Below are 27457 nucleotides of genomic sequence, written 5' to 3' on the forward strand. Positions count from 1 at the left end.
CAGACATTACTCATTAAACATTTTTCGTATATTTTTCAACATTCTAGCCTTAACTTTAAGATTATGTTCTAAGATTATTTTAATACCTCTATCAAGCTTGTATCCAAAAATGTAATTTGTGTTTGGAATAAATTTCTAGAGTTATCCTTCTAGATTGTTTTGAGAAAAAAAGGGCAGAAATTCTGTTAGAACTCCTGAACAACTCCTAGATGAATATTTTAAGAAATTAAGAGAAAAAGTCCTGGTGGGATTCGTAGTGAATTACCTGAAAACTACCAGCAACCATCAGGATTGTTTTTATTTTTTTATTTTCCTTGACTGTTTTTAATTTTGAGATAATTACTAATGAAATCCGAGAAAAATATTCTGAATGGGTTCTTGCAGTAACACCAGAAAATAATCCATAAGAAATTTTGAGAAGTTTTTTAACTAATTTTTCCTCACAAATCTACTAGGAATATTAAATAGTATTTTTGAAGGAAGCCAGTAATTACTTCCTGTAAATTCTCATATTCATTTTTATTTCTATGTAAACGAATTGAACAGTTTATAATTATCAATCAAACTGAACCAAATAATTTCAAATTTGAATATTGATTCCTTCAGGATTCCGTCCAGTGACATATTTTGAAATTGATCAGAGCTTTCTGCAGAGGTGTCTCAAATGATTACTCCAGAGGTTTATTCATAGATATATCCAGGGATTCCTCCCAGACTATCATCAGGAATTTCTACAACAATTTTTCTAGAGATTCTTCTAAAAAAAAACTTTCGATCGCAACCGTATTTGAATATCAGTTTTGATTGGGCCCTCGTTTACTCCAGAGATGCCTGAATGGATTCATTCAGCAATTTATCGAAATTTCTACAGGAATCTCTTTACAAATTTCTCCAGAGATTACTTCATAAAAATCTCTACATAGGATCCACCAAAAAATGTTCAAAGGATATTTTAGGAATCCCTCCAGAGAATCCTGCAATTGACTTCCTCAATGAAAACCCTGTAAGTTTTCTGGTATCTTTTTTTTCTGGAAAAATTTCCCTGTAAAAATTAACAGGTATTAATTCCTGTAGCGATTTTCGAGTTCGAGATATTAAATTGAATCTTGGGCAATCCTTTGATGAATTCGTTAAGTAATTTCTAGTAGAATCCCTAGAGGTGGCAAGTAAGCTTGGAAGAATTTCTGGAGTGATCCTTGAAGGAGTTAATGGACAAATCCATGGAGACATCTTGGCAAGAATTTATGTAAAATTTTTACTGGAAGAGCCTTTGAAGGAATCCCTTGAAGAATTTCTGGAGATATCTTCAAAAGAATACCACGAGAATCCCTGAAAGGATCTCTGCAGCAATCCCTGCAGGATTCATTGGATAAATTCCAGGTGGAATACCAGCAAAAAATAACTGGAGTAACTTCTGGCAAAATTCCTGGACGTATTACTGAAGATATTCCCAGAGCCCTATCGGAACCAATCTAAGAAAGGTGGTTGCGGTCTTAAGTTTATCGTGAAGGAATATAAAGAAGAAACTACTAAACACACTACGACTGAAACTACTGAAGCATGGGAAATTTCAAGTAACCTGCCAGATTTTGTTTTTAGTTTTCCGATAATTATAGATAGCATCTAGGAGAGAATTTCTGAACGGGTTACTGAAGTAGTATCCGAAGAAGAGAAAAAATCTGGAGGAATTCTTGGAAGAAAATTGGGAAAAAATCATTAAAACTCTTTGGACTAATATAAAAAGACATAATTGAATTGACAGTATTTTTGAAATAATTTTGTGATAAGTTTCTGAAACAATTCAAATTTTTACAAGAACAATAATTTAGTCAACGTATCATAATTTACCAAACATAACCAGAAAAGGGACCCTCCTTAGCCGAGTGGCTACGTCCGCGGCTACAAAGCAAAGCCATGCTGAAGGTGTCTGGGTTCGATTCCCGATCGGCCCATGATCTTTTCGTAATGGAAATTTCCTTGACTTCCCTGGGCATAGAGTATCATCGTACCTGCCACATGGTATACGAAAATGGCAACTTTGACAATGAAAGCTCTCAGTTAACAACTGTGGAAGTGCTCATCGAACACTAAGCTGAGAAGCAGGCTCTGCCCCAGTGAGGACGTAATGCCAAGAAGAAGAAGAACCAAATAATTTAAAAGTAGGAACCTTTTTTTCAAGTTTTGAATAAACATTCTATTGCTTCTGGAATGCTTCATAGGTTTGATTTGGAAAAGTTCTTTACTCAACATAATATGATTTTCAAAAACTCCTTTCAAAAACTTTTACAAATATTCATTGAAATATAACTCAAGAAATGTCTTCAGAGAATTCCTTCAAATTTTCATTTATTCCATAATTATGATTTTTTTCAGGAACTGTCTTAGGAATTCTGCAGATGCTCATCCAATTTCGCATTGTTAGGTAATTTTCCCAAATGACCACTGATAATTCCTTCAGGGATTTTTCCAGGAACTCAGATCCCTACAAATGTTTCTAGTGAAACCTATTGTATAACGTTGTATTGCCACCCAGTAGGTCGTTTTATCAATCATAATATTCTTAAAATCTAAACGGTATCTATTTTTCCAAGGACTCTTCAAAGTATTTAGCATGAAATTTCTCAAAAAAAAATCTCTAGGATTTTCTTCAGGATGAACTTTGGCAATACGTCCAAGGATTATTCCAGGGTTTTTTTTGCAGAGAAATAAAGACAGGGAATTCTTCAACAAAACATCTACAGTGCAGTACAGAACTTTATCCAATGATACTCCAGGCATTTTCTTCAGGGATTTCTACAAAGATGAGTCTAGATATGTCTCTAAGGGCATCTTCAACAATTTATCCTGGCAATGCTTCCGAGATTTCTCCAACAGTTTCTCCAGGAATTTCTCCAGAGATTGCTCCAGAAAACCCTTTTTATGGTTACTCCAGAAGTTGTTCTATGGATTTTTTCTTTCTAGAATTTCTCCAGGGATTTTCCCGGGTATTTTGCAAGAATTTCTCCAGGGATTTTTCCAGAGATTTGACCAGATATTCTCAAAGAATTTCCTCTAAGGATTCCTCCGTAAAATACTACAGGGATTTCTTAATATTTTTGCTACAGGTTCCTCTTGGGTCTGTAGGAATTTATCTACGGATTTCTCCAAAAAAATCTTCATGGAAGGAGTTTCTGGAAAAATGCTTGAAGGAATCCTTGGAAAAATTCTTGGGATTATTTCTGAAGAAATTCATGGAGGAATTCACGTTGGAATTTCTGGAAGAATTTCTAGAGGAATTCTCTGCAAGATCCCCGAAGGTATTTTTTGAGGCCCAGAACACTTCTCTAGATAAGCTTCTAGGTGAATCCTTGAAGGATTTCATGTAGCGATTTTGCGGAAGCTGGGAGATTTGCTGGAGAAAACTCTTGAGGAGTTCCTTTAGGAATTCGTGAAGTAATTACTTGAAGAATCTCAGGAGATATTCCTGCTGGAATCCCTACAGCAATTCCTGGAGAAATCCGTGGAGACATCACTGCAAGAATCCCTCTAGATATTTTTCTGGAGTAATGCTTGGAGAAGTCTCTGGAAAAATGTCAGGAGCAATCTCTGAAGAAACATCATGAGAAATAGCTTGGAAATACCTTGAAGAATATTTGGGCAAATACCTGAAAAAGTTCATGGAGAAATTCTTGAAGATATTAAGGATTATCGAGGGAACTCAATTCAAGATGGTGAGCAAATTGGGCTCACTAAGCGAATCTGGCTCAAAAAGTTAAAACTCGCTATGAGAAACATGCTCCGTAGACATCTTGATATTCTAAATCAAATAGATTTATATTTTGAGCACGTCTTGTTAGGGATATCGATTTTTTCTTCATGGTGCAGAAAGCATGGTACATAGTTTGAACTGAGGTAACTTACTCAATATACCGAACGAAATAAAAATAGATCAGGGGATCTGGTTCAAAACTCGGAGCTGATATGGCTCGTAAAATGGACGGGAAATGTGGTTCAGTACAATTAGTAGTAAACTGAGGATCGAATCTAGCTCGTGTGTGCAAATCTGGATCATCGTTTGAATCTAAGATATTGAAAAGTCTACACAAATTTGGCTCAAGATCATGTTCCAAATCATAATTCAAAACGTTTAGAATATGAATTTCGAGCACGTTTATCTAAAGATCCCAAATTATTACATAGGATGCAGAATCTCTACCGATTGAGTGGATCGAATTTGATCAAAATCTATTAAAAAAAAACCTGGGCGAACAATGTTTGGTGGATCAGAACTCGGAGCTGATATGGCTCAGTGAACTGAGGATTAAATTCAGCTGGAAAACCAATGCGAATATGACTAATTGTGATATGGGTGTTCTGCTCCATTACTTTTAGGGTGCTCCGTAAATATTGTTCAGAAATATTCAATAGGCTTTGAGTGCATGATGAGATTGTTATTAATCCTTCTTAACTGTGATAAACACATTGTATAATTTGAAAATGAAACGCCAAGAAGTAAGGCTCAATCATCATATTGAGACAGAACAAATTTACCACGTATAATTTCACAGTACCAAACTATAAACAGCTTTACATTAGGGCATAATTGTAAAGCATTATTGTATCTAATCAAATTTGTGACCAAATTATTCACAGAGAGCTATATCTGCTCAAAATGGTTGATGAGCAAATACAGCTCAGAACTCTATAATACCTAATTTCCGGAATAATTATAAACGACTCCGACTCCGAGTTTTGAGCTCATCATATGGAAACGTATGCTTGGAATATAAACCACACTTAAAAAGCAGATATGTCCAGTCGAAATTTAGTAAATTTTGTTTCTAAGTGCTTTTGGTTCGAACCACAGCTGTTCAAAAAGAGGATGAAGAAATTTTCTAGGATTTCAAGAGCATTGAGCAGAATTCTGAGCAAAGTCGGAGGGATGAGCAAATCAAGCTCAAAAAGCTGATAAAAACTTACTCGTCGTAAAGAAGCCTCAATTTTTGTATGAGGAACTTCTGAGAAGCATCCTGAAAATTTCTGAGAAGCATCCCAAATGCTTCTGAGAAACATCCCCACCACTTCTGAGAAGCATACCAAGTGCTTCTGAGAAACATCCATATTGCTCCTAAGAAGCATCCATAATGCTTCTGGGAAGCGTTTCGAATGCTTCTGGAAAGCATCCAAAATGCTTTTGGAAGCATCCTGAATGCTTCTGGGAAGCATCCCGAGTGCCTCTGAGAAGCATCCCGAGTGCCTCTGAGAAACATCCAGAATGCCTCTGGGAAGTATCCAGAATGCTTCTGGGTAGCATCTAGAACCCTTCGGGGAAGCATCCAGAATGCTTCCGGGAAGCATCCCGAATACTGAGATCCAGAATGCTTCTGAGAACCAGAATGCTTCTGGGAAGTCCAGAAGCATCCAGAATGCTTCTGAGAAGCATCCAGAATGCTTCTGGGAACCATCCAGAATGCTAATGGATTCCTAAGCATCTGGATACTTGCCAGAGGCATTCGGGATGCTTTTCAGAAGCATACTGGATTCTTGCCAAAAGCATTCTGGATGCTTCCCAGATGCATTCTGGATACTTCCCAGAAGCTTCCCGGAAGCATTCTGGATGCTTCTCAGAAACATTCCGGATGCTTCCCAGAAGCGTTTCGGATGCTTCCCAGAAGCATTCGAGATGCTTCTCAGAAACATTCGGTATGCTTGCCAAAAGCATTTTGGATACTTTCCAGAAGCATCCAGAATGCTTCTGGGAAACATCCCGAATGCTTTTAGGAAGCATCCCAAATGCTCCTAGGAAGCATCCCGAAGTAATTCAGTAATGCTTCTGGGAAGCATTCAGTAGAGCTGAAGAAGCATAAAGAAACGTGCTGAGACGCAGCATTCAGAATGCTTCTGGAAAGCATCTAAAATGCTTCTGGGAAGCATCCCGAATGCTTCTGGAGAGCATCCAGAATCATTCTGGGAAGCATTTCGAATGCTTCTGGTCTAAATCCATGTCAAAATCTATGATGGAAATCAAACTGATATTTATTGAGTTTTGCATTGATAAAATTAATCTAATTGTTATATTTGGACGATTCTCTGAATCATCCACCAATTGTAATCAATTATTCCCCAACAATATCTTTATGGTTATGTATGGTAATACACTCATTTTCAGCTTTAACCTAAAAAAAAGAAAACTACTTCTCTAGCAATTCCCAAATGAAAGGAATTCTACAAAACAACATACCACTCCGTCAATCTTACCAAATCTTCCCCATCGGAATCTTCGTCCTCCTCAGCAGTCGAACCATTCCCGTTCTGCGGATTGGGCCCTGCGCCGTTTCCCAGCGATATCCGATGCTCGATGTTCCGTATGATAATTTTCCTAATCTTCTTCATGTGCTTGCAGACGACATTTTCGGGCTGCCCGGCCGCCAATACATAAACAACGAACAACATAGAACATATCAACAGAAAAATAGTACTGATTCATCATTTCCTCTCTGCGCTCTACCAGTGCACAGAGATAACACAACTGTTACAATGTCACACGAGCGCTATTTCAAGTGTTTACAACCGATTGCGACAAAATTGAGAACTTCCAGGGAAACACACTGCACTAAAGCTACTCGGTGAGGCCCGAAGGATGCGTGATTGGATGCCGGCATTGCCGGTCGTTATCAAGCGACGACATACGAGAGCCGCATTCCTAGCATAGTTTCATACAGTGTACGATATAGTGAAAGGTGGCCTGGCATGGGGTAATGCCAAATGGTAAAACGATACTCCTAGCTCTGGCTGTGCAAACTATGAACCGCATCGATGTCAAGCTCTGACCGAGTTGAGGAGATTGTGAAGGGGTAGTGGTGAAATAGAGCGGAACGAAAGGGGTCTTACATGTGTGTCAACTAGAGGTGTGGCTTGCGCGATGTGATTTGGATTATATGGGTAATGGTTTTACAATGGTGATGTGCTTTGCGATAATGGTATCTAGCTTGAATTTAATATTTTGTTTTCCATAATTCTACATATTGCTTTCGTGTTTTCAAAGTTTCTTCTTTTGATTCTATTTATCAACTGTGTTTGTTGGATTATATATTATATCTTACTTTTATCTTCCAAACTGTTTTTGTTGGCTTTTTAGACCTAATTCTTCGTTTCTCCCAAATTACATATGTTCTGTTGGTGTTCCTATCTAAGTAATAAGAATCATTAGCAAAACATGAGCACGGTACTACCATTCTCAACAATACTGATAAAAGAACCTTAAATCGTCACGTTCTAGCACTCCATCATCTGCCACTGGTAGGTTTGTAAATTTGCCACAAATTGGTACCTTTATTCAGCACGACAAATACCACTCAGAGCCCCACTTAAGCACCGAAAGCACCGGGTTGTCAGCGGCGGCAGAATTAAGATTCCTCTTCACCTGGCTACTACTGCTCTCGTAGGTGACGAATGCTGCAGTACAGGTGCGCATACTTTCGTAATGAATAGGTACGTACGTATTCATAAATTGCAAGCGAGTCCCAGAAACCACTTCGCCAAGCGAGTCTCTACACTTAGGGAGATCATTTCTCAACAGCCATTTGCCGGCAGAGTAGGGGCTATTTGCGATCAATTAGTCACTTTTATTTCAACGAAACCGACGACTGCATGCCGAGGCGGCTTCAATTTGGTTCAAAAGAGCTTTGGATTCGTGGGGCTTATCGGTCGAACCGATGAAGGTGCTGCAGGTAGGGGTCGTCCCCTTGATTAGCCGCTATTTGCTGGCTAAATTTGGCACTTTTGTTTAACATAGGTGCACGCTCGGCTCGAGAATTGCGTCATCTCGAGGCGGGGTTCTGTGATAAGTGATAACGCACTAATTTAGGTGCTTACAATGAGACGATGTTTCTAGTGAAGCGATTTGGGGAAGAACGTGGGACATATTACTCACGAATCGCTCCTAAGCTTTATTGATAAGCTAAGTGGTTGGATGTTTGAGGAAATGTCTTCATTAGCTGTGCTAATAGACTTTTTCGATAGAACGAAGGTTTCACATTAGAATTGAGGTCAGTCTTTGATTGATTTATTACATCAAAAGATGCTAATGAAGTTCTTATGAAAATGTTAACGAGGTTTCAATTTGACTATAATGATTCACAGAATCATCCACCAATGGTGAACTATACGTTTCAGTGGTAGCGTAGTAAGTATTTATCATATGATCATGATCATATACCAATGGTGACGAATGCGTTTCAATGGTAGGCTAAAAAGTATTTATGATCTGATACTTTAACAATCAATGGTAATCTCTAGGATGGATTGATGATAATTGTATCTTCTGAATCGTGTAACAATTGTGCAAATGATATTCTTATGGTATTATATGAATTTTTGCCAAGTTTTGCCGATTGCCGTAACAATAGTTCTCGTTTCCACTTCTTCTTCTTCTTCTTTCTGGCGTTACGTCCCAACTGGGACAAAGCCTGCTTCTCAGATTAGTGTTCTTATGAGCACTTCCACAGTTATTAACTGAGAGCTTTCTTTGCCGATTGACCATTTTTGCATGTGTATATCGTGGATACTCTATGGCCAGAAATTTAATCAAGATTTTGTCCAGTGATTTAAGGACTGTTCATTTTATAAAGTGGACACCTTGTGCATGCTGTATCTTTCTTATTATTCAATGAAATTTCAATCGGTTTTTTGCACATCGTTCGACTAGTATTGTACAATGTTGTGATAATAAAAATTCTCCAAAATAATTAAATTTCACACGAATATGGAACAACGATTAAATCGGTCGATTTTTTGAGGTTATCAAAATCAATGATTGTAAGAAATTGGCTGGAAAATCCGATAGTTTATATTTTCTATTTTCAAATAAGGCTTGTTCTTCGAAAGCATCATCAATCAGAAGCCTGATGGAAAAAATTAAGTTATTTTTGGAGCAACAATTTTACAGATATAATAAAATCAATTTTCCCGTATATTTTTAAAGAAATTTTTTTTAAATTTGATGGGAATTGATATGAGTAGAATTTTTTGTGTAAAAGTACGTCCTGACGGAAGTCCTAATATAGTATTAATATGAAAAATAACTTACGCCTTCATAGAGTTACTGAGTAAGTCCCCACGTCACATTCAAAGCACAACAGAAACACAATTGTTTTATTCTTAGAAGACCTATCAAAGTACATTGACAATCATCAAAATTGGCAACACTGCTGTAATAAAATCGATTTTATTTTCCACATATTATTTTCATAATATGTTATTCTGAGATTACCAATTGAAAAATTCGGAGAAAACTGTTTACAATTTGCTGTAGATCGATAAATATGCGTACATGATTTTAAAAGTATGAGACTTTTTAGTAAAACTACCATAAACAGTAAAATTTATACTTAAGACTGTAGTTTAATCTCACGATTTAGCTTTCGTTTATACTAATATAGTTTCTTTAGTAATCCAAACTAGTTTTGAACACGCTTTTTACTTTTCTCTTTTGCTGGGAGTGAAAGGATGGTGTATCAGCAAATTTGGCCATAAATGGGTAAATCACTAAAGTTACTTAATGTCATAGAATGGTGGAATATAATTGATATTTTTAAAGCTTTACCTTTAGTAGAATAGTAAAGGATACAAACATACAATTTGTTCATAAAAATAAGGATTTTTGTTTTGCGAAAAATAATGTTAAACTTTGACGGACATCTTTTTTTAAGAGTTTTTGGAAAAACTATTTAGCTCTTCAACCAAAAGCATTTTCAAAGATTTTGTATTTTCATAGCATTTTAGAATAATAGGTCAACGATACACAGAAAACCGATTACGATTTTATCAATAAATAAAAAAGATATAGCATAAACAAAGTGTCCACTTTATAAAATGAACAGTCCTTAACAAGGAATTCCTGTAAGAATTCCTTCCGAAAGTTCACATGGAATTCCTCAAGGGATTCTTCAAGGCATTCCTTAAAAAGTTCTTCAAGGGATTCCATCAGGAGAACTCTAAAAGTTTCCATCAGCAGTTATTGTGAGAATTCCATCAGGAATTCCACCTGGAACTCCTTCAAAATTTCTTCGAAGGATTCTATCAGGAGTTCCTACAGGGATTCCATCAGTAGTGCCTCTAGGTATCTGGAATTCCATCAGGAGTTCTTTTGGGGATTCCATCAAGAGTCTCTCTAGGGGTTCCATCGGGAGTTTCTCTAGGGATTCCTTAGGAAGTTCCTCTAGGAATTCCATCGAGATGTTCGTCTAGGGATTCCATCAGGATTTTTTCAGCGTTTCTACCTGAAATTCCTCCAGAGATTCCACCAGGAGTTCCTCTAGCAATTCCATCACAAGATTTTCTAGGGATTCCAACAGGAATTATTTCAGAGATTCCAACTGAAATTCCTCCAGGGATTCCATCAGGAGTTCTTCTTGGGATTTCATCAGGAGCTTCTTTAGAGATTCCACCTGGAATTCCTTCAAGGATTCTATCAGGAGTTCCTCCAGAGATTATATCAGGAGTTCCTCGAGGAACCCCATCAGGGTTCCTTCAAGGGATATCATAAGGGATTGCACTAGGAATTCTATAAGGAGTTTCATCAGGAATCTTATCAGGAATTCCTCCAGGGATTTGATCAGGAGTTCCTATAGGGATTCCATCAGGAGTTTTTCATGGGATTTCATCAGAAGTTCCTCCAATGATTTCATCTGGAGTTCCTCCAAAAATATCTTTAGGAATTCTTACAAGGATTCCATCAGAGTTTTTCTGGGGATTTCATCAGGAGTTCCTACAATAATTCCATCAGGAAATTCTTCAAGAATATCTTTAGGAATTCCTACAAGGATTCCATCAGGAGTTCCTATAGGGATTCTATCAGGAGTACCTTTAAAGCTTTCATCAGAGTGCTTCTGTGGATTTCATCAGGATTTCCTTCCATCAACAGTTCCTTCTGAGATTTCACCTAAAATTCCTCAAAGATTCTATCAGGAGTTCCTCTAGAGATTATATCAGGAGTTCCTCGAGAAGTTCCATCAGGTTTCTTTTAGGTATATCATAAGGAGTTACACAAGGAATTCTATCAGGAGTTCCATCAGGAACCTTATCCAAGAGTTCCTAAAGGGATTCCATCAGTAGTGCCTCTAGGGATCAGGAGTTATTCTAGAGAATTAAATCATCAGGAGTACTTCTAAACATTCTCTCATGAATTCCACGAAGGATCTTATCAGGAGTTTTTTCGGGGTTTCCATTAAGAGTCTAGGGGTTCCATCGGAAGTTCCTCTAGGGTTTCCTCAGGAAGATATAGAAGAACATGCGATTCCATCCGAAATTTCTTCAGGGATTCTATCAGGAATTCCTTAATTCCTCCAGAGATTTTATCAAAAGTTCCTTCGGGGATTGCAAAAAAGATTCCATCAGGAGTTCCTCTAGCAATTACATCAGAAGTTTCTCCAGGGATTCCATCGGGAATTATTTCCGAGATCCCACCTGAAATTCCTCCTGGGATTCCATCAGTAGTTCCTCTAGGGATTCAATCAGCAGTTCTTCTTGGGATTTCATTAGAAATTCCTCCAATGATTTCATCAGATGTTTCTTCAGAGATTCCACCTGGAATTCCTCCGAGGATTCTATCAGGAGTTCCTCCAGAGATTATAACAGGAGTTCCCCGAGGAATTCAATCAGGGTTTCTTCTAGGGATATCATAAGGAATTCCACTAGGGATTCTATCAGGAGTTCCATCAGGAATCTTATCAGGATTTCCTTCAGGGATTCCATCAGGAGTTTCTCTAGGGCTTCCATCAGAGTTCTTCTGGGGATTTCGTCAGGAATGTCTACAACGATTCCATCAGGATTCCTTCAAGAATTCCATCAGAAGTTCCTCCAGGAATTCCATCAGGAGTTCCTGTAGGGATTTTATCAGGAGTACCTTCAGGGATTCCACCGAGAGTTCCTTTTGAGTTTCACCTGGAATTCCTCAAAAGATTCTATCTGGATTCCTCTAGAGATTATATTAAGATTCCCTCGAGGAATTCCATCTATTCCATCATTCTAAAGATATCAAAAGGAATTTCACTAAGGATTCTATCAGGAGTTCCTCCGATGATGCCATCATGAGTTCCTTCAAGTATATCTTTAGTAATTCTTCCAAAGATTCTATCAGGAGTTCCTCCAGGGAAGTCCATCGGGAGTTCCTATAAGGATTCCATCAATACCTTTAGGTCTTTCATCAGAGTTCTTCTAGGGATTTCATAAGGAGTCTTTTTGGAGATTTCATCAGGATTTGCACCAGAGATTCCATCAAGAGTTCCTTCTGAGATTTCACTTGGAATTCCTCAAGAGATTATATCAGGAGTTCATCTAGGTCTAGGGTTTCATCAGGAATTCCTCCAATGATTCTATCAGGAGTTCGCTCAAGAATATCTTTAGGGATTCTTCCAAAGATTTCATCAGGAGTTCCTCCAGGGATTTCATCAGGAATTCCTTCAGGGATTTCATCAGAAGATCCTACATCTTTCGTCAGAGTCCTGCTTGGGATTTCATCAGGAGTCCTTCTGAGGATTTCATCAGGAGTTCCTCCAGAGATTCCATTCCAAGTTTCACTTGGAATTCCTCAAGAGATTATATCCGGAATTCCTCGAGGAATTCCATTACGATTTCTCCTAAGTTTATCGTAAGTTACATTAGGAACCTTATCAGAAATTCCTCCAAGGATTTGATCACGAGTTCCGAAAAGGATTCCATCAGGAGTTCCTATAGGTATTCTATCAGAAGTACCTTTGGGGCTTTCATCAGAGTTCTTATAGAGATTTCATCAGGAGTTCCTCCAATGGTTACATCAAGAATTCCTTCAGAGATTCCACCTGGCATTCCTCTAGGAGTTCCTCCAGAGATTATATCAGGAGTTAATCGAGCAATTCTATTAGAAATTCTTCTAGGGATATCATAAGGAGTTCCTCTAGAGATTCTATCAGGAGTGCCATCAGGAATCTTATCGAGAATTCCTCCAAGGATTGCAACAAGAGGTCCTAAAAAATAACAATCACATATCCACTAGATTTGCCAAGACCATTCAAAACATGCAAAAAAAAATATAGTGTTGCTGCTACGAACTTTGACAGTCGGTCAAACGGTTGCATCAACATAAATAAACATCTAGGGAAATTCACACAAAAAACATTCTCTGAAGCAACTCTTGAAGGAGCTTCTAGGAGTTTCTCAAATAAAAAATGATGCAATTCATGACGAAATCCTGGGAGGAATTTGTCATATAATTACAGAAGGAACTCGTCAAGAAATATTCAAAAGAAAATTCAGAAGAAGAATCCTCAGAGAAATCACCGACGAATTCTGTAAAATTCCTAGACCAATATCTGTAGGAATCTGTGTAAGAATATCCAAAGGCATACCATGAAGGAATCTCCGAAGATGTTTTTCAAGTAATTCATTCATAAAATAAACTCTTGAGGGACCTATAAAATAAAACAGAATTTTCATAGAAATCGCTAAAGGAATCACTGCAGGAAATACATGAACTAACAAAATGAAACTTTTTGAAACATTTGTTATGCAAAATCGTTGTAATCCTGTAGAAATGTCTAGAGAAATCTTTGAGAGTATTCATAGGAGATTGCTTACAATAATTCCTGTTGGAAGCCTTGCTGTAATTTGTAGAGGATTTTATGTAGAAAATTGGGAGAAATGTCTGTAGCAGTTTCTAAACGTAGTACAGGAGTAATCATGAAAACAATATCTAGAAGAATTGTTTAATAAATGAATATGAAGTCATTTCTGAAGAAATCAATATTGAAGGATGTTTAATCCTTCCAGATACCTCTGGACAATCTTTACGATTTTGTAAAGAGATCGTTGAAATATCCTTGATAAATATAAGAATCTCATCTGTATTTCTTGACATGTCTACAAACTAATAAGCAGAAATCCTGAAAAATTCCCCAACGGATTTCATGGAATGTTCCCTAAAAAATCCTAGGACGAATTCCTTCAACGACTTCCATTGTAGATATTTCAAGATGAATTCAAGAAGAAAATTTTGAAGGAAATCCTGAAGCAACATCCGGCGGAATCCTCAAGAGTATTCTCATGGGATTCTTTGTAGAAAATACTAATGAAAGCCTTGAAGTAAATTTCGGACGAATCTAGAGAAAAATTTCTGGTGCAATATATAGAGGGGAATCTCTAGAACAATTTCTGGAAGAATCCTTAAAAATAAAACATTAATAAACGCCTGGACAAATCGATGAAGAATTCTCAGGCGGTATACCTCGAAAAATCTTTCAGAACTTTCTTAAGACATTCATAAAAAATATGTAAAATCTCTGAAGAAAATTCTAGAAAAATCATGAAGATACAACTAGACGACCCCACGAAAACTCGCTGAAAAATTTTGCAGAAAATGTAAAAGAGACCTCCAAGATAACTTCTTGTAGAATCGTTGATTAAATATCTATCAAACCCAGATAATTTCAGGTAGCACGAATAAAAAATAGTTATATTGTTACACAACATTAATTTCTATCATGTACAAGAAAAAAATGATAAAATTTCCATGCCAACCATAACACAAATTGGAATTTTATTGTTTTTTCATAATGTAAGAACGATAATGTATATTGTCATATAATCTTTGAGATTTCGTTGAGGAATATATGTCATATCTCTGATGAATATAAGGACCTCATCTCGGGTTCTTGACATTCCTACTACAAAACTTAACTAGATGGACGAAATCCTGATGAATTGTATAAGAAACAGACAGTAAGCCAGTAGGGTTTCATGAAATGGTCCTAAAAAAATCTTTGGACGAAATCTTTGAACAGCTTCCAAAGCAGTTATTTATGGAACAGTTCATGACGAAAATTTCGAAAGAATTTCTGGAGAAATATCCAGCGGAATCCTCAAGAGTATTTTTATGAAACTATTTGTAGGAAATACCATTGGGGTGACTTCTGGACGAATCTGTACAATGAATTCTGGAGCAATTCATGTCAAACTGCATACAGGAATGTCTGAACAAAACGTTTGAGAAATCTCTAACAATTTCTTGAAGAATCCCTGAAAACAAAACATGAATAAACGCCTGGGGAAATAGATGAATTTTCTAGAGGTATTTATCGAAAAATTGCAAACAATTTTTGAAGAATCTTGCAGAAACTTCCTGAAGATATTCATTAAAAATTCTGAAAGATCTCTGTAGAATATTCTTAAAAAAAAATCCATGAAAATATGACTGGACGACCCAACGAAAACCCGCTGAAGAAAATTCAAAAGAAGCCTCTTTTATAGAGAAACTTTTGGTAGTATCCTCCAAGAAATTTTAAGAAAAAACGCAATATGAATTCATGAATATGTCTCTGAGAAACGTCTCGAAGGAATCTATAATCCGTTCTTAAACCCCTCTATAATTTAATAAGAAGTCAATAGAAAAATTCAAATGAAACTCTAGAGAAATAGATGAAGGAAGTCCCAAAAGAACCTTTATTAAAATTTTCTTATGAAAAAATTATCAAGAATTTCGACCAACGATTATAAATGAGGTAGTTGTATTGTTGCTCATCAATAATTTCTAATGTTTGGACAATATCAACCGTAGACAAACAGCTAAATGCAAAGCTTCATATTACATTTCTAACATTTTTTTTATGGCAACCATGACATGGATTGTCACTTTACTGTTTTTGTAATGTAAGAACGATAATGCATATTGTTATAACGTCATATCATTTGTAGTCACCTAGAAACAAAATTCAGATCAACAATAGAAACATCCCATGTTTCAATGAAAACTAAAGGATTATTTGCAATATTTGTTTCGTAACATAACAGCGATTATGTACGTTTCGGTGACAACCATAATATAAATTGTTATTTCATTGTTTTTTGTGATGTAAGATAATGTATATTTGTAGACTGCTATATAATTTATTGAATTTCTATACGACACTTCTTGTCATTAAAATGGTTGTTTTCTAGTCATCTAAAAATACATTCCAGATCAACAGTAGAAACATTTTTGTTTCGATGATAACTATAAGAGTAAATGTAATTTTATGGTTTTTGTAATATAACAACGATTACGTACATGTATAGCGCTATATAATTCAATTTCCATAGAGTAAATTTTGTTTCGTCCTCTTATAGACACAAAATTACACCCAACAGTAAAAATATCCCTTCCACGATGATCTCACGGAGTACACTTCCGGGCTCAAATGTACCGCGACTAACTTGTTGTACAGCCTAAAATTACACCCATGGAATATTTTACAGCGCAAACAGACAAAACAGCAACGTTGGAAGCAATCCAACTACCAACCATCGAGAGCGATGTATCAATTTATCGCTCTCTGGCGGCGTAACAACTTCATTGGCAAATTTGAAACGCTATGTGATGTTTCAATGCTCTAGCAGCAAATACCGATATCATCGTACGTGAACTGGAAGGTGGGGAAAAACTGTTACGAATAAAACCGGTCGCTGACCGCAAGTCTGGCTTACAGCGGATACGACGACAACGTCGTAGTCGTAAAATACGGAATTTCTCCGCGTCTCTAGTCACACTAAAAGCGATCAAGGGAATGAATTATGCAAAACTGGTTTCTTCGACTGGCAGCTAATTCTACCCACGCATCAACCGAACCGATCTACGCCTAGTTTCTAGCCTTCAAAGCTTTCAAAAATAAAGGAAGGAAGCGTACCTTTTTGTACAGTTTGATCCACGTCAGGTCACCCTTGGAGTCTGTGTACTGGAGGCCGAAGAACCACACCTCCCGCAGGCCGATGGTTTTGACGACCTGGTCGAACAGCTGCTTGCCGGTGGTGCTCTGCTGTATCGCGAACTCCAGCTCGGCGTCCATCGTCGTGACGCGCACGTTCATCTACGGGGAAGAGAAAAGTAGGAGATGATGGTTAGAACACTGATTGATATTAAATAGTAGAAATAATAGTTTTAAGGGAATATCCAGACAACGATATAGTATATAGTTGAAATATATAAATAATTGTTCCAAAGATTTCCACATTACTTCATGACAATTTCTTAGATGAAAATGAATAACCTTAAAGTACAATATCATGTATCGTGCCAATATGGCAAAAAGAATTGCAGTTACCATTGGTTGTTTAAAAAAGTAATACAAATTTGACGTTTTGTATTGTGATTTTTGCAAAGTAATAGTAACAGTAATAGTATAATAGTATAATAAAATTCCATAATTCAGTTCTTAGCTGTTTTAGAGGTTCCAAAATGAACTAGACCTCAACAGCACTCTTGATTAGGCGACTCCAGCCCACTGGAGTCTGCCGTATTTTAACGTTCTGCGTACTCTCGATACGATGTGCGACAAATAACGTTCTCTAATCTTACATCGAGTATTGTACGCGTAGCGCTTTTCAATCTTACTCTCATAACGCTAACAAAAATTGAAGGCCTTCTAATAGGTTTTATGACACTTTTTTTGCGATATTTCACAAATGCCGCAATTATTACGTCATTAAGCTTATGGCGGGTAAAACTCACAGTATGAGGAATCCCCTAATTTGGCCCGCATCGAGCTCACAGCTAAATGAGTTTTTAAAGACGTAATCGTTACGGCATTTGAGAAGTTTAGATGGTCACGTTTACGCACAAAATGGTGTGATAGACGATAAAAAAACGCATCACTCACAAAAACTCTTGCGGTACGGGGCCTACCCATGGTTTGCCACTGACCACCGCCGATCGATCGATATGATATACGTTAAGACTAATTGGATTGAGAATGCGAAGAAGTGTACCACCGCGGCAGTCTCGTGTCTGTGGAACCGGGACACACGGTAGACAGTGAAGCAAGTTTCACTTTTCATTTGGTGCTTCTTTGGCGGCAGGACGTTTGGTACGAAATTTGAGATTATGTTAAAATTGATCACGTGAGCAAGTTCCTCGACTTAATGTTAGGTTTTATTATGGTTTTATACCTGACACAGAAGCTGAAATTGGTCCGAAATAGTAAAATATTCGTTTTGATCACGTGAGGAAAATGTTCGACCCAATTCAAGGTTTTATCGTGGTTTTATAAAGGACTTGAAATCAGAAATTGGTCTGAAACCCGTTTTTAGATTTTTGCTATTAAAAAAAAACATCCCAGAGATGGTGCAGAGCTCGACTGCTCACTTCATCCATGACATAATCCACTTGAGCCGCCTTCACCTTGCCGCAACGTCGGTTTCATCAAATCGAACCGAACAACACTTTTTTCTGCGCTACCCGCGCCAAGCCGACGCATATTAATCCACCCATCCTAGTTTATGGTCAAGGAAAGTGTCGAAAGTGGTGAAGGTCGTTGATGTACCCCTCCTCGGCCCCTGTAGCCGGGGTATCGATAGTGCGTTGAGCATGCGGTGTACGTACGACGCAACAATCGCAATGAACAACTCCATTTGCGATTCGATCGGTAGGGTGGATGTACCGTTTGACGACATAAATACGCATAAATCTTTAAGTGTTCATTAAATAATTTTGAAATAAAGTGGAAACATTGTCAGAAATCTCAGAATTTGATGGAAAAATCTTTAAAAATGTGTGCTTTATTGCGCTTTATTTCGCCATGGTGCTTGTAAATAAATATAGGTGGCGAAACCCACATTAAAAACTCGGCGAATACTGGTACACCTACCCTAGTTAGCGGCGCACTTTCGGTGTACCAGTGATGGACGCGGTTCAATAATTTTTCGGTAGTCTCCACCTATAAAGGCATTTATCGAGTCCGGAGTCCGCTGACTCCCCGGCGGTGGTTTTTGATTTGGAGCGGAGCTTTGATGAAATGAGGAAAGGTATGGTTGGTACGAGGGGTATTGGTTCATTGAAGTGTGTTGCACCGATGGGTATAGCCGCCACCAGCTATGCCGCGTAGCAGCGAGCATAAATTAATTACTGAAGGTCGTTCAAACTTCGGCAGATCAGTGATTCACAACTTGAGTAACAATTTAATCCAAACTAAAATAAGATTTTATGTGTCGAAGCTGACGATTTCAGGTTTTATGATTGTCTATAAGAACATTACAAACCTATAATAAAACTAGTTTGTCAAACTTTGCTAGATTCTTTAAATTTTGAGACTTTTATCTGTCGTTCTACTTTTGCGGTTTACATAAGGTTTACACAGAATTTCGAACAAGAACGTGCAGAAGGATAGTAAAGCGTTCAATAAAACCTATTCACGAAAAATTCGCATTTGTTTATTAGTCAAAAATGAAACTGAAAAATTAAACTCTGTAATACTTCATTACTTTGTAAAACTTCATTGTTTGAAAAGTCAAAGTTTGAAAAAAAAGCATCGGTTTTCCTTAAGCTGCTCTAAAACTCAGTTGCTCATTTGTTTCAAATATAGTGTTGACGTAGTTTTAACGAAGGGTTTAATGGTTTCAACATTGTTTTCAATTGGTTTGATAAGAAAACAATAAACTGGCTCATGAAAGGGTGTCCGGCCATTTGGCCGAACGCCGTTTGGCCGAACTCCATTTGGCCGAATAGGTCGTTTGGCCGAATGCCGTTTGGCCGAATCACGAACAAAACATTTTTTTTCAACGCTGATGTGAGGCCTGCTCGGAACTAATTAACTGTTGATGTTTATGATGTGGCCTAGATAGCCGTAGCGGTAAACGCGCAGCTATTCAGCAGGACCATGCTGAGGGTCGTGGATCCGAATCCCACCGGTCGAGGATCTTTTCGGGTTGGAAATTTTCTCGACTTCCCAGGGCATAGAGTATCTTCGTACCTGCCACATGATATACGAATGCAAAAATGGTCATTGGCAAAGTAAGCTCTCAGTTAATAACTGTGGAAGTGCTCATAAGAACACTAAGCTGAGAAACAGGCTCTGTCTCAATGAGGACGTAATGCCAGAAAGAAGAAGAAGAAGTTTATGATGTGGCAGGACGTCATGTTTGTCACTTTATAAATGCTCCATGACAATAAATAAAACGATCCGCTTATTCAGGACGAAGTTGTGAACTCGCGTCCAGGGCTGGCATCAACTCGCACAATGCGCGCAAAGAGCAGAATTTAACCACTGCACAAAGAGGAGACAGACGCGCGCAAAGTGTAACAACACGAACACAATGAGGGCACGCAGTAGGAAAGAGAGTGTAAGCGATTACGCAAAGAGTAATGCTGACGGAGTGTGTTGGCAAAACATGCTCAAAGTGTACACAATTTGGCTCTTTTTACCTTATTACATGGGTATTTTTAAAACGAGACCAACGAATAGATGCCGGATATCGATGTCCGTAGTTGTTTTGGAATTCAAGATGGCGACTTCCGGTTTGTGAAAAGCGTTTCAAACCCATGCAATATGGGTATTTTTGGAACGGGGCCGACGAGTAGATGACGGAAATCGATGTTCGGTGTCGTTTTGGAATCCAAGATGGCGACTTCCGGTTTGTGAAAATCACTTTGAACCCATGCAATATGGGTATTTTTGGAACGGGGCCGATGTGTAGATGACGGAAATCGATGTCTGACGCCATTTTGGAATCCAAGATGGCGACTTCCGGTTTGTGAAAAGCGCTTCTAACCCATGCAATATGGGTATTTTTGGAACGGGGCCGACGAGTAGATGACGGAAATCGATGTCTGACGCCATTTTGGAATCCAAGATGGCGACTTCCGGTTTGTGAAAAGCGCTTCTAACCCATGCAATATGGGTATTTTTGGAACGGGGCCGACGAGTAGATGACGGAAATCGATGTCCGGTGTCGTTTTGGAATCCAAGATGGCGACTTCCGGTTTGTGAAAATCACTTTGAACCCATGCAATATGGGTATTTTTGGAACGGGGCCGACGAGTGGATGACGGAAATCGATGTCCGACGTCATTTTGGAATCCAAGATGGCGACTTCCGGTTTGCAAAAATCACTTTGAACCCATGCAATATGGGTATTTTTGGAACGGGGCCGATGTGTAGATGACGGAAATCGATGTCTGACGCCATTTTGGAATCCAAGATGGCGACTTCCGGTTTGTGAAAAGCGCTTCAAATCCATGCAATATGGGTATATTTGGAACGGGGCCGACGAGTAGATGACGGAAATTGATGTTCGGTGTCGTTTTGGAATCCACTTCCGGTTTGTGAAAATCACTTTGAACCCATGCCATATGGGTATTTATGGAATGGGGCCGACGAGTAGATGACGGAAATCGATGTCTGGCACCAATTTGGAATCCAAGATGGCGACTTCCGGTTAGACCTGTGCGCCGAAATATTTTTAATAGGCGGCGGCGTAAGAGCATTTTTATACCGGCGGCGGCGGCGTCGTCGGCGTCACGCCATTAACAAGTTTCGGCGGCGGCGGCGGCGGCGGCGGCGGCGGCGGCGGCGGCGTGCATCGGCGTGGAGAAAATTAGATATCAACATGTTTGAGTTTGTCATATTTTTTCCGGAGTTACGTTTCTACTGGAACAAAGCATACTTCTTAGCTTAGTTTTCTACAAGCACTTTAACAGTTGGTAAGTAAAAGTTTTCCTTGCGAAAGTTGCCCTTTTTGGTATAAGTGTTTCGTGTGGCTGGTTCAACGATACTTTATGCCCAAGAAAAGTATGGCTATTTCCTAATATACGAAAAAAATCCTGAACTAGCCGGTCGGGGATATTACCATTAGGCTAAGAAAAACCCAAGATACTCTATGTCCTAAAATGTCAAGAAAACTACGTTAAAAAACGCTCTAGACGCGAACCCTCAACCCAAACCCCAAGATCATGCTCAATATTTTCGCGTTAAATGCTAGATAATTTTGTGTGCATAAATATAAACTACAATTAAAACGATGAAAAAGTTAATGTATTATCACAATAATTTAAATTATAGCGATTGAAATTGTTGTCCCATATGCGCTTATCTGGAAAAATATTTAAAAATCTCTAAAAAAATATTTTCAACAAACCCTGAAAAAAAACTTGGACAAATTTATGGTGGAATCCTTTCAAGAAAACTCATGGAAATATTTTTGGTGGCAAATACCTGAAACATCCCCTGGTATGAAACTACCCTAATATATTTGAAAAAAAATCCTTATTAATAATCTTTGGACAAAATTTAAAAATAGTTCCTGGACAAATCCTTGGGAAAATAATTTGGAATCAGGAAAAATACTCGACGAACCAGAAAGAAGCTCACAAGAATGTTTGGTGAAATTGCCACAGAAAAATGTGTGTGATTTCTCGAAAAGCTGTGTAAGGGGAATCTTTGGAAATTTTTCGCTGGACTTTTGGGAAAACTATTCGAAGAATTCTTGCACAAATGTTTGAAGAATTCTCAAAGTAATCCTGAAAAAAAATCAAGGACCTTATTGCAATTCCAACAGAAATACAGTACTGACCCGATTTAGTCAGCCCCCGATTTTGTCTGCCCCCGATTTTGTCTACCCCCGATTTTATCAGCTTTTTGACCCGATTTTGTCAGCCTATTTTAAATTTGTCAAAAAGTTGTAATCGTCATGTTTTACCACGTTCACATTAATGTTTATGATGATGTTTGATGTCATGCACGCATGGGCGTAGCCAGAGGAGGCAATGGCAATGCATTTTATTAAAAGTGAAAAAAATCGATGTGACCAACATAAGGGAGAAGGGAGCCCCTGACAAGAAAAAACTGGCTACGCCCATGTCCATTGCCCTCTTAAAAGTCCATGTAACCATGTAACACGTCAAAATTTGAAAAACAGGAACAAAATGAAATGACCCGATTTTGTCAGGTTCCCTATTTTGTCAGCCTAAAATTCATCGAGGGGCTGACAAAATCGGGTGCTTACTGTATATGTGCTAGTAAAGACTTGCTTGGAAGGTGTTCTGCAGAAAACTTTGGAGGAACGACTTCAGAAATACAAGAAAAAATCTGGTTTGCCACATTATTAGTATAGCTGAAGGAGTTCTAGGTCAAATCCTAAGTAAGTATTTTAGAAGTAATCGTTGCAGAATCCCTAGAATAGTTTTTGGACGTATCTCTGAAGAAACGCATTGAGAATTTGCTGAAAGATCTTCAGGAGTATTGCCTAAAAAAGTATATTGAAGTATCCCTAGAAAATGTTTTGAGTAGTTATTGGAGCAGCTCTTAAACGAATCTCTGGTTCAGTTCTAAAAAAAAATTCCGTTGAAAAAAAAAGAATACTTGGAGAAGAAACATAGTTTCCACTTTTTTGAAGTATTAATGTTGAGTAATTCATGAACTAGTGCATTAGGATCATTTTCGAACAGATTTGAGCGATATTTTGCTTATGCACGTGAAAGGTGAAGAAATTTGTAAATTACCTGCATGAATCCTGCAAACAATTCTGCAGGAGCTCTAAGAGGAATGTAGTGATCAAGAAACAGTCTTATTCAGGTGGAGGTACAACTAATAATGAACGTTTATTTAAGCTCCCTGTCAAGGTGTATATTCATGGTTGCTTAGATTCCTACATCTCTCCTTCCTTTCAAAGATACTTATTAATTCAAAGGTCCAAAACTTCAAGTAACGTCCATTTGTTCCAATCGTGTTCAGCTTTCCAGTCTTTAAACATATCGGTGAAAATTCGTCAACAAATTTACAAATATGATTTTTTTTAATAGTGTCGAAATTGTTGTATTGTTTTTGTTTTGCTTTGCCTGAAATGAAATAGATTGTCAATATATTTTCATTAAACAATTATAATATAGTTTGTTCTCATGAATATTCGAATGTGGCGATTTGCACCATTAACTTCATTTCTTCTTTCGTGTTAGAGTTTGGGAACCAGATTTATCTTCTGCTATCTGCTTCCCGATTTATCTTCTGCTATCTGCTTCTCTTTCCTTTTCTGAAGTGTTTGTAACGAGCTTCTCCGGTGTGTTGTTTTGAACGGCCTTCACTTTAGAATCTTTTTCTCTGTTTGCTTGAAACTTTCACTCTCTGAAATGTTTGAACATTAGTCGAAAGAAATTCTGTTTTTTTTTTTTAATTTATTTATTCTAAAATGTATTTGACCACAAATGCTTTTGGGTCTATGCGTACTTCATCCCTTTGTCTGGGTTCCACAGTCATCATTGACTAGTGTACTTCATCCCAACAACAGGGTTCCGCAACTAATGACATCCATCTCAAACGATCACTATCGGGTTTCTCTTGCGTACTTCATCCCCTTGACTGAGATCCACTCAACAACAGGGTTCCGCAATTTCAGAGATGCATCCCAAGCAATCGCCTTCAGGTTTTTTTCTGCGGACTTCATCCCTTTGTTTGGGTTCCACTGTCTTACAGACCAGTGTACTTCATCCCAACAACAGGGTTCCGTTGGTCACTATTATGTGAATATCATCCTTAGGTACACCTACAGAATTCACATTTTCCGAGAATTATATCGACTATGTCGAGTTTAAAGCCTGAAGTACATTCCAATGAATCATCTCAATCAAACCATCCCGTTGACGAATCGGGCATCTACACGCGATTAAGTTGACTAATCATTCCAGATTATACCTGGTCACTTCAAAGGAACTGGGAACAGTTTAGATGTAATGGATATGTACTTTTCAGAATTCTTCTTAGCACTACGTCCTCACCGGGACAAAGCCAACTGCACCTCAGCTTAGTGTTCAATGAGCACTTCCACAGTTATTAACTGAGAGCTTTCTTTGCCAGAGTTGCGATTCCTGCATTCGTATGTCGTGTGGCAGATATGATGAAACTCTATGTCCAGGGAAGTCAAGGAAATTTAATTACGAAAAGATCCTGGACCGACCGGGAATCAAACCCAGACGCCTTCAACATGGCTTTGCTTTGTAGCCGCCGGCTCTAACCACTCGGCTAAGGAAGGCCCCACTTTTCAGAATTATTATTCATATTTCGTTGTTTATTATTTCCTTTAAAATCCACGTCATCATTCCGTTATCAGCACTATAATATATTGAAGGTCATTTTTAAATCATATAGAATCATTTTTTTTGTGACACACAGAGCATCAGTTAACACTTTTCATGAGACACATCCTGAAGTCGCTGCCAAGGGTCTCACTATAGAAACAGAGTTTTATTACTACACTTAGATCTTAGCCTTTAGGCCGAGAAGCGATGAGAGTTTTATTACTATTAGACTGGTTTCCATCAACATGTGAACTAGTTTTCCATTGATCAAATAAATATTTCTTTTTTTTTAGCGATTAAGACGAGTGTTGAGTAAAGAATCAAAATACATTGGCAATTTAATTACATCGCTTTATAAATTCTTCACACTGAACCTAAAACAGTAATGTTCGCAACTGACAAACAAATTTGGAAATAGATTTTTACGTCATCCGATATCTACATTCCTTAATATAAGCTTCCCTCAAATTCAACCAGATTAGTAAAGTTTTCGCCTTTCTCTTGAGGGTCATCCCGAATACGAGCCTCAGTTTTTTCTGAACACTTTTCCGAGAGAGCCATCCCGATTGCACGGGTCTCTCGAAAATATTGAGGGCCATCCCGATTATCGGGCCTCAACACGCGACACTGTGAGAACCATCCCAGATCTTCTGGGTCTCACTGGAGGATCATCCCGTCAAGCGGGCCTCTGTTCAGTTTTTTTTTCGTGAGGCGCATCCCGGCATCCCGGGTCTCACTTTTACATAGAGGCTCATCCCGACTACGTCGGGCCTCCGTGTACATGAGTTATTTTATAACTTTCACGTAGAACGTGTTTCCGTAATCAAATTTTTCCTAACTGTTTTACATATCGTTTATCGCTGTGATAAATACTACAGGAACAGCTATTTGGATTTGAAATTATTCCTCTGGTAGAACGATTATATATAAAGGATCAGTTTTGTCACGTCATGAATCTTTTGCTTGAAATAAAGCTATTCCTCATTTATATGTACTTACATATTAATTTTATGTATTTATATCACACCTATGGCCATAAAATTTTGTTTAGATTCGTATTATTCTGCAAACAATACGTTTCATATGCAAATACATATAAATAAACAAATTCAGTTTAATAATATAGGAATAAATTAATTTTATTTAGCTATCGTTAATAAATAATTATCGTTCACAAATTATTTTTTTTTATAAAATTTTCATTTTTAACATTCGCATATTTTGCAATCGATCGTCAATCTAAAAATGAACCAATCAAATAATTACACTACTTGTGCTAGGTTTCGATATTGTATTGTCGTATTACAATAACTTTATAATTTTTTTTCATATGTGTTATATTAAATTATTGATGACTTTCAATTTTCTTCATGATATTTTTCTGTAAAAATTAAACAAATTATTCTATATTCTACTTGAATTTAGGAACAATTTTTCAATGCGTGGGCTATATGCATATGAGACCCATTTTCAGCCGAAGGCTTTGAGACAACTTGGATATTGGATCAAAATTTTGAAGGCCCAAATCTTGGGAAGGCTTTTTCCGTTCTTGCGCTAACATGGAGCTTTAAACAAAAAGGATCGGGCTCGTTCATTCACGATTTGTCCTATTGAAAACGTAAGAAAAGCCACAAGTCTGCCATTGTGACGGGCACCTTTGGATTCTGAGATATTTCACGTTAAATAACAAGTAAGAGCATTTTTTATACAAACGTTACCTTTAAGGCTCAAGAATCCATCATTCAATCATCAGCAATCATCGAAAATGAAAAACCAGTTTTTTCGTACAAATTGTAAGAAATCCTCATAAAAATCTATCATTGCAATCCAGATAGCAAGTGTAATGCAATGATAGATTTTCTTGAACATTGCTCAAATTTTAAGCAAAAAAACTGGTTTTGAAAATTTGAAAAACGATGATGGTTATTTTCCTCTTAAGTTGGAGCATGTACCCAGCACACAAGGTTTTTGCTTTTTTATTAATACAGTTCATGACCTGGAGATAGATAGAAGCTTATGTCATAATTCAAACTTATTTGCCATTTCACGAATATTCTTTTTAAAGAATCACAAACTAATAAATTATCAATGATTTCAATGCATTCAATAAAATTTCAGCAATGGTAATGGAACCGAAAACATCAAATCTTTCAACTTGTGTGTGAACAGATTTTTTCACAAGTAACAAAATGCGCTATTTCAAAGAAGTATAAAATTTCTCTTTGATTCCAACTAAATCAAATAATGTTGCAACATAAAATATAACAGAACTACTTATCTTTGCAGTTTTGTGTTACTAGAATGTCTTCATTTCATTTGGCTGCTTATCCGAATTTTTCCAAAAATGTTTCCGAAGAATGAGAGCTTGGAGTCACTGCTTGCATCGTACACGCTATTCTCACAGTTACTGTCCTTCAGAGTTCATTTCAATGGGCTTGTTACAGGAGCTATTCGGACAGGATGCGAAGGAGTTTTTATAGTACTGCTGCTGACACCGAGGCTTCCGAGATTGCACGATAAGATGTTGAATAGTTGGCTATGTTTGACATCCTTAGTTTCTCCCGTTGAGCTTGCATTGGGAAGGGAATCTTCTAAGTGCTTCTTGAGAATGAAATTTTACTCTTCGTCGCC

General features: G+C 37.6%; 1 protein-coding gene across 12 annotated transcripts in view; it reads right to left on the reverse strand.

Annotated features, from left to right (window-relative positions):
* LOC5569750 (moesin/ezrin/radixin homolog 1) overlaps positions 1-27457 on the reverse strand; it is a 219737-nt gene that overhangs the window by 42253 nt on the left and 150027 nt on the right. For all 12 annotated transcript variants that reach the window (XM_021837899.1, XM_021837947.1, XM_021837909.1 and 9 more), the window contains exon 3: positions 16674-16853. In XM_021837899.1, coding sequence (XP_021693591.1) covers positions 16674-16853 — 180 coding nt within the window. The remainder of the gene's footprint in view (positions 1-16673; positions 16854-27457) is intronic.

Source organism: Aedes aegypti, chromosome 1, assembly GCF_002204515.2.
Source record: "Aedes aegypti strain LVP_AGWG chromosome 1, AaegL5.0 Primary Assembly, whole genome shotgun sequence".
NCBI classification, from domain to species: Eukaryota; Metazoa; Arthropoda; class Insecta; order Diptera; family Culicidae; genus Aedes; species Aedes aegypti.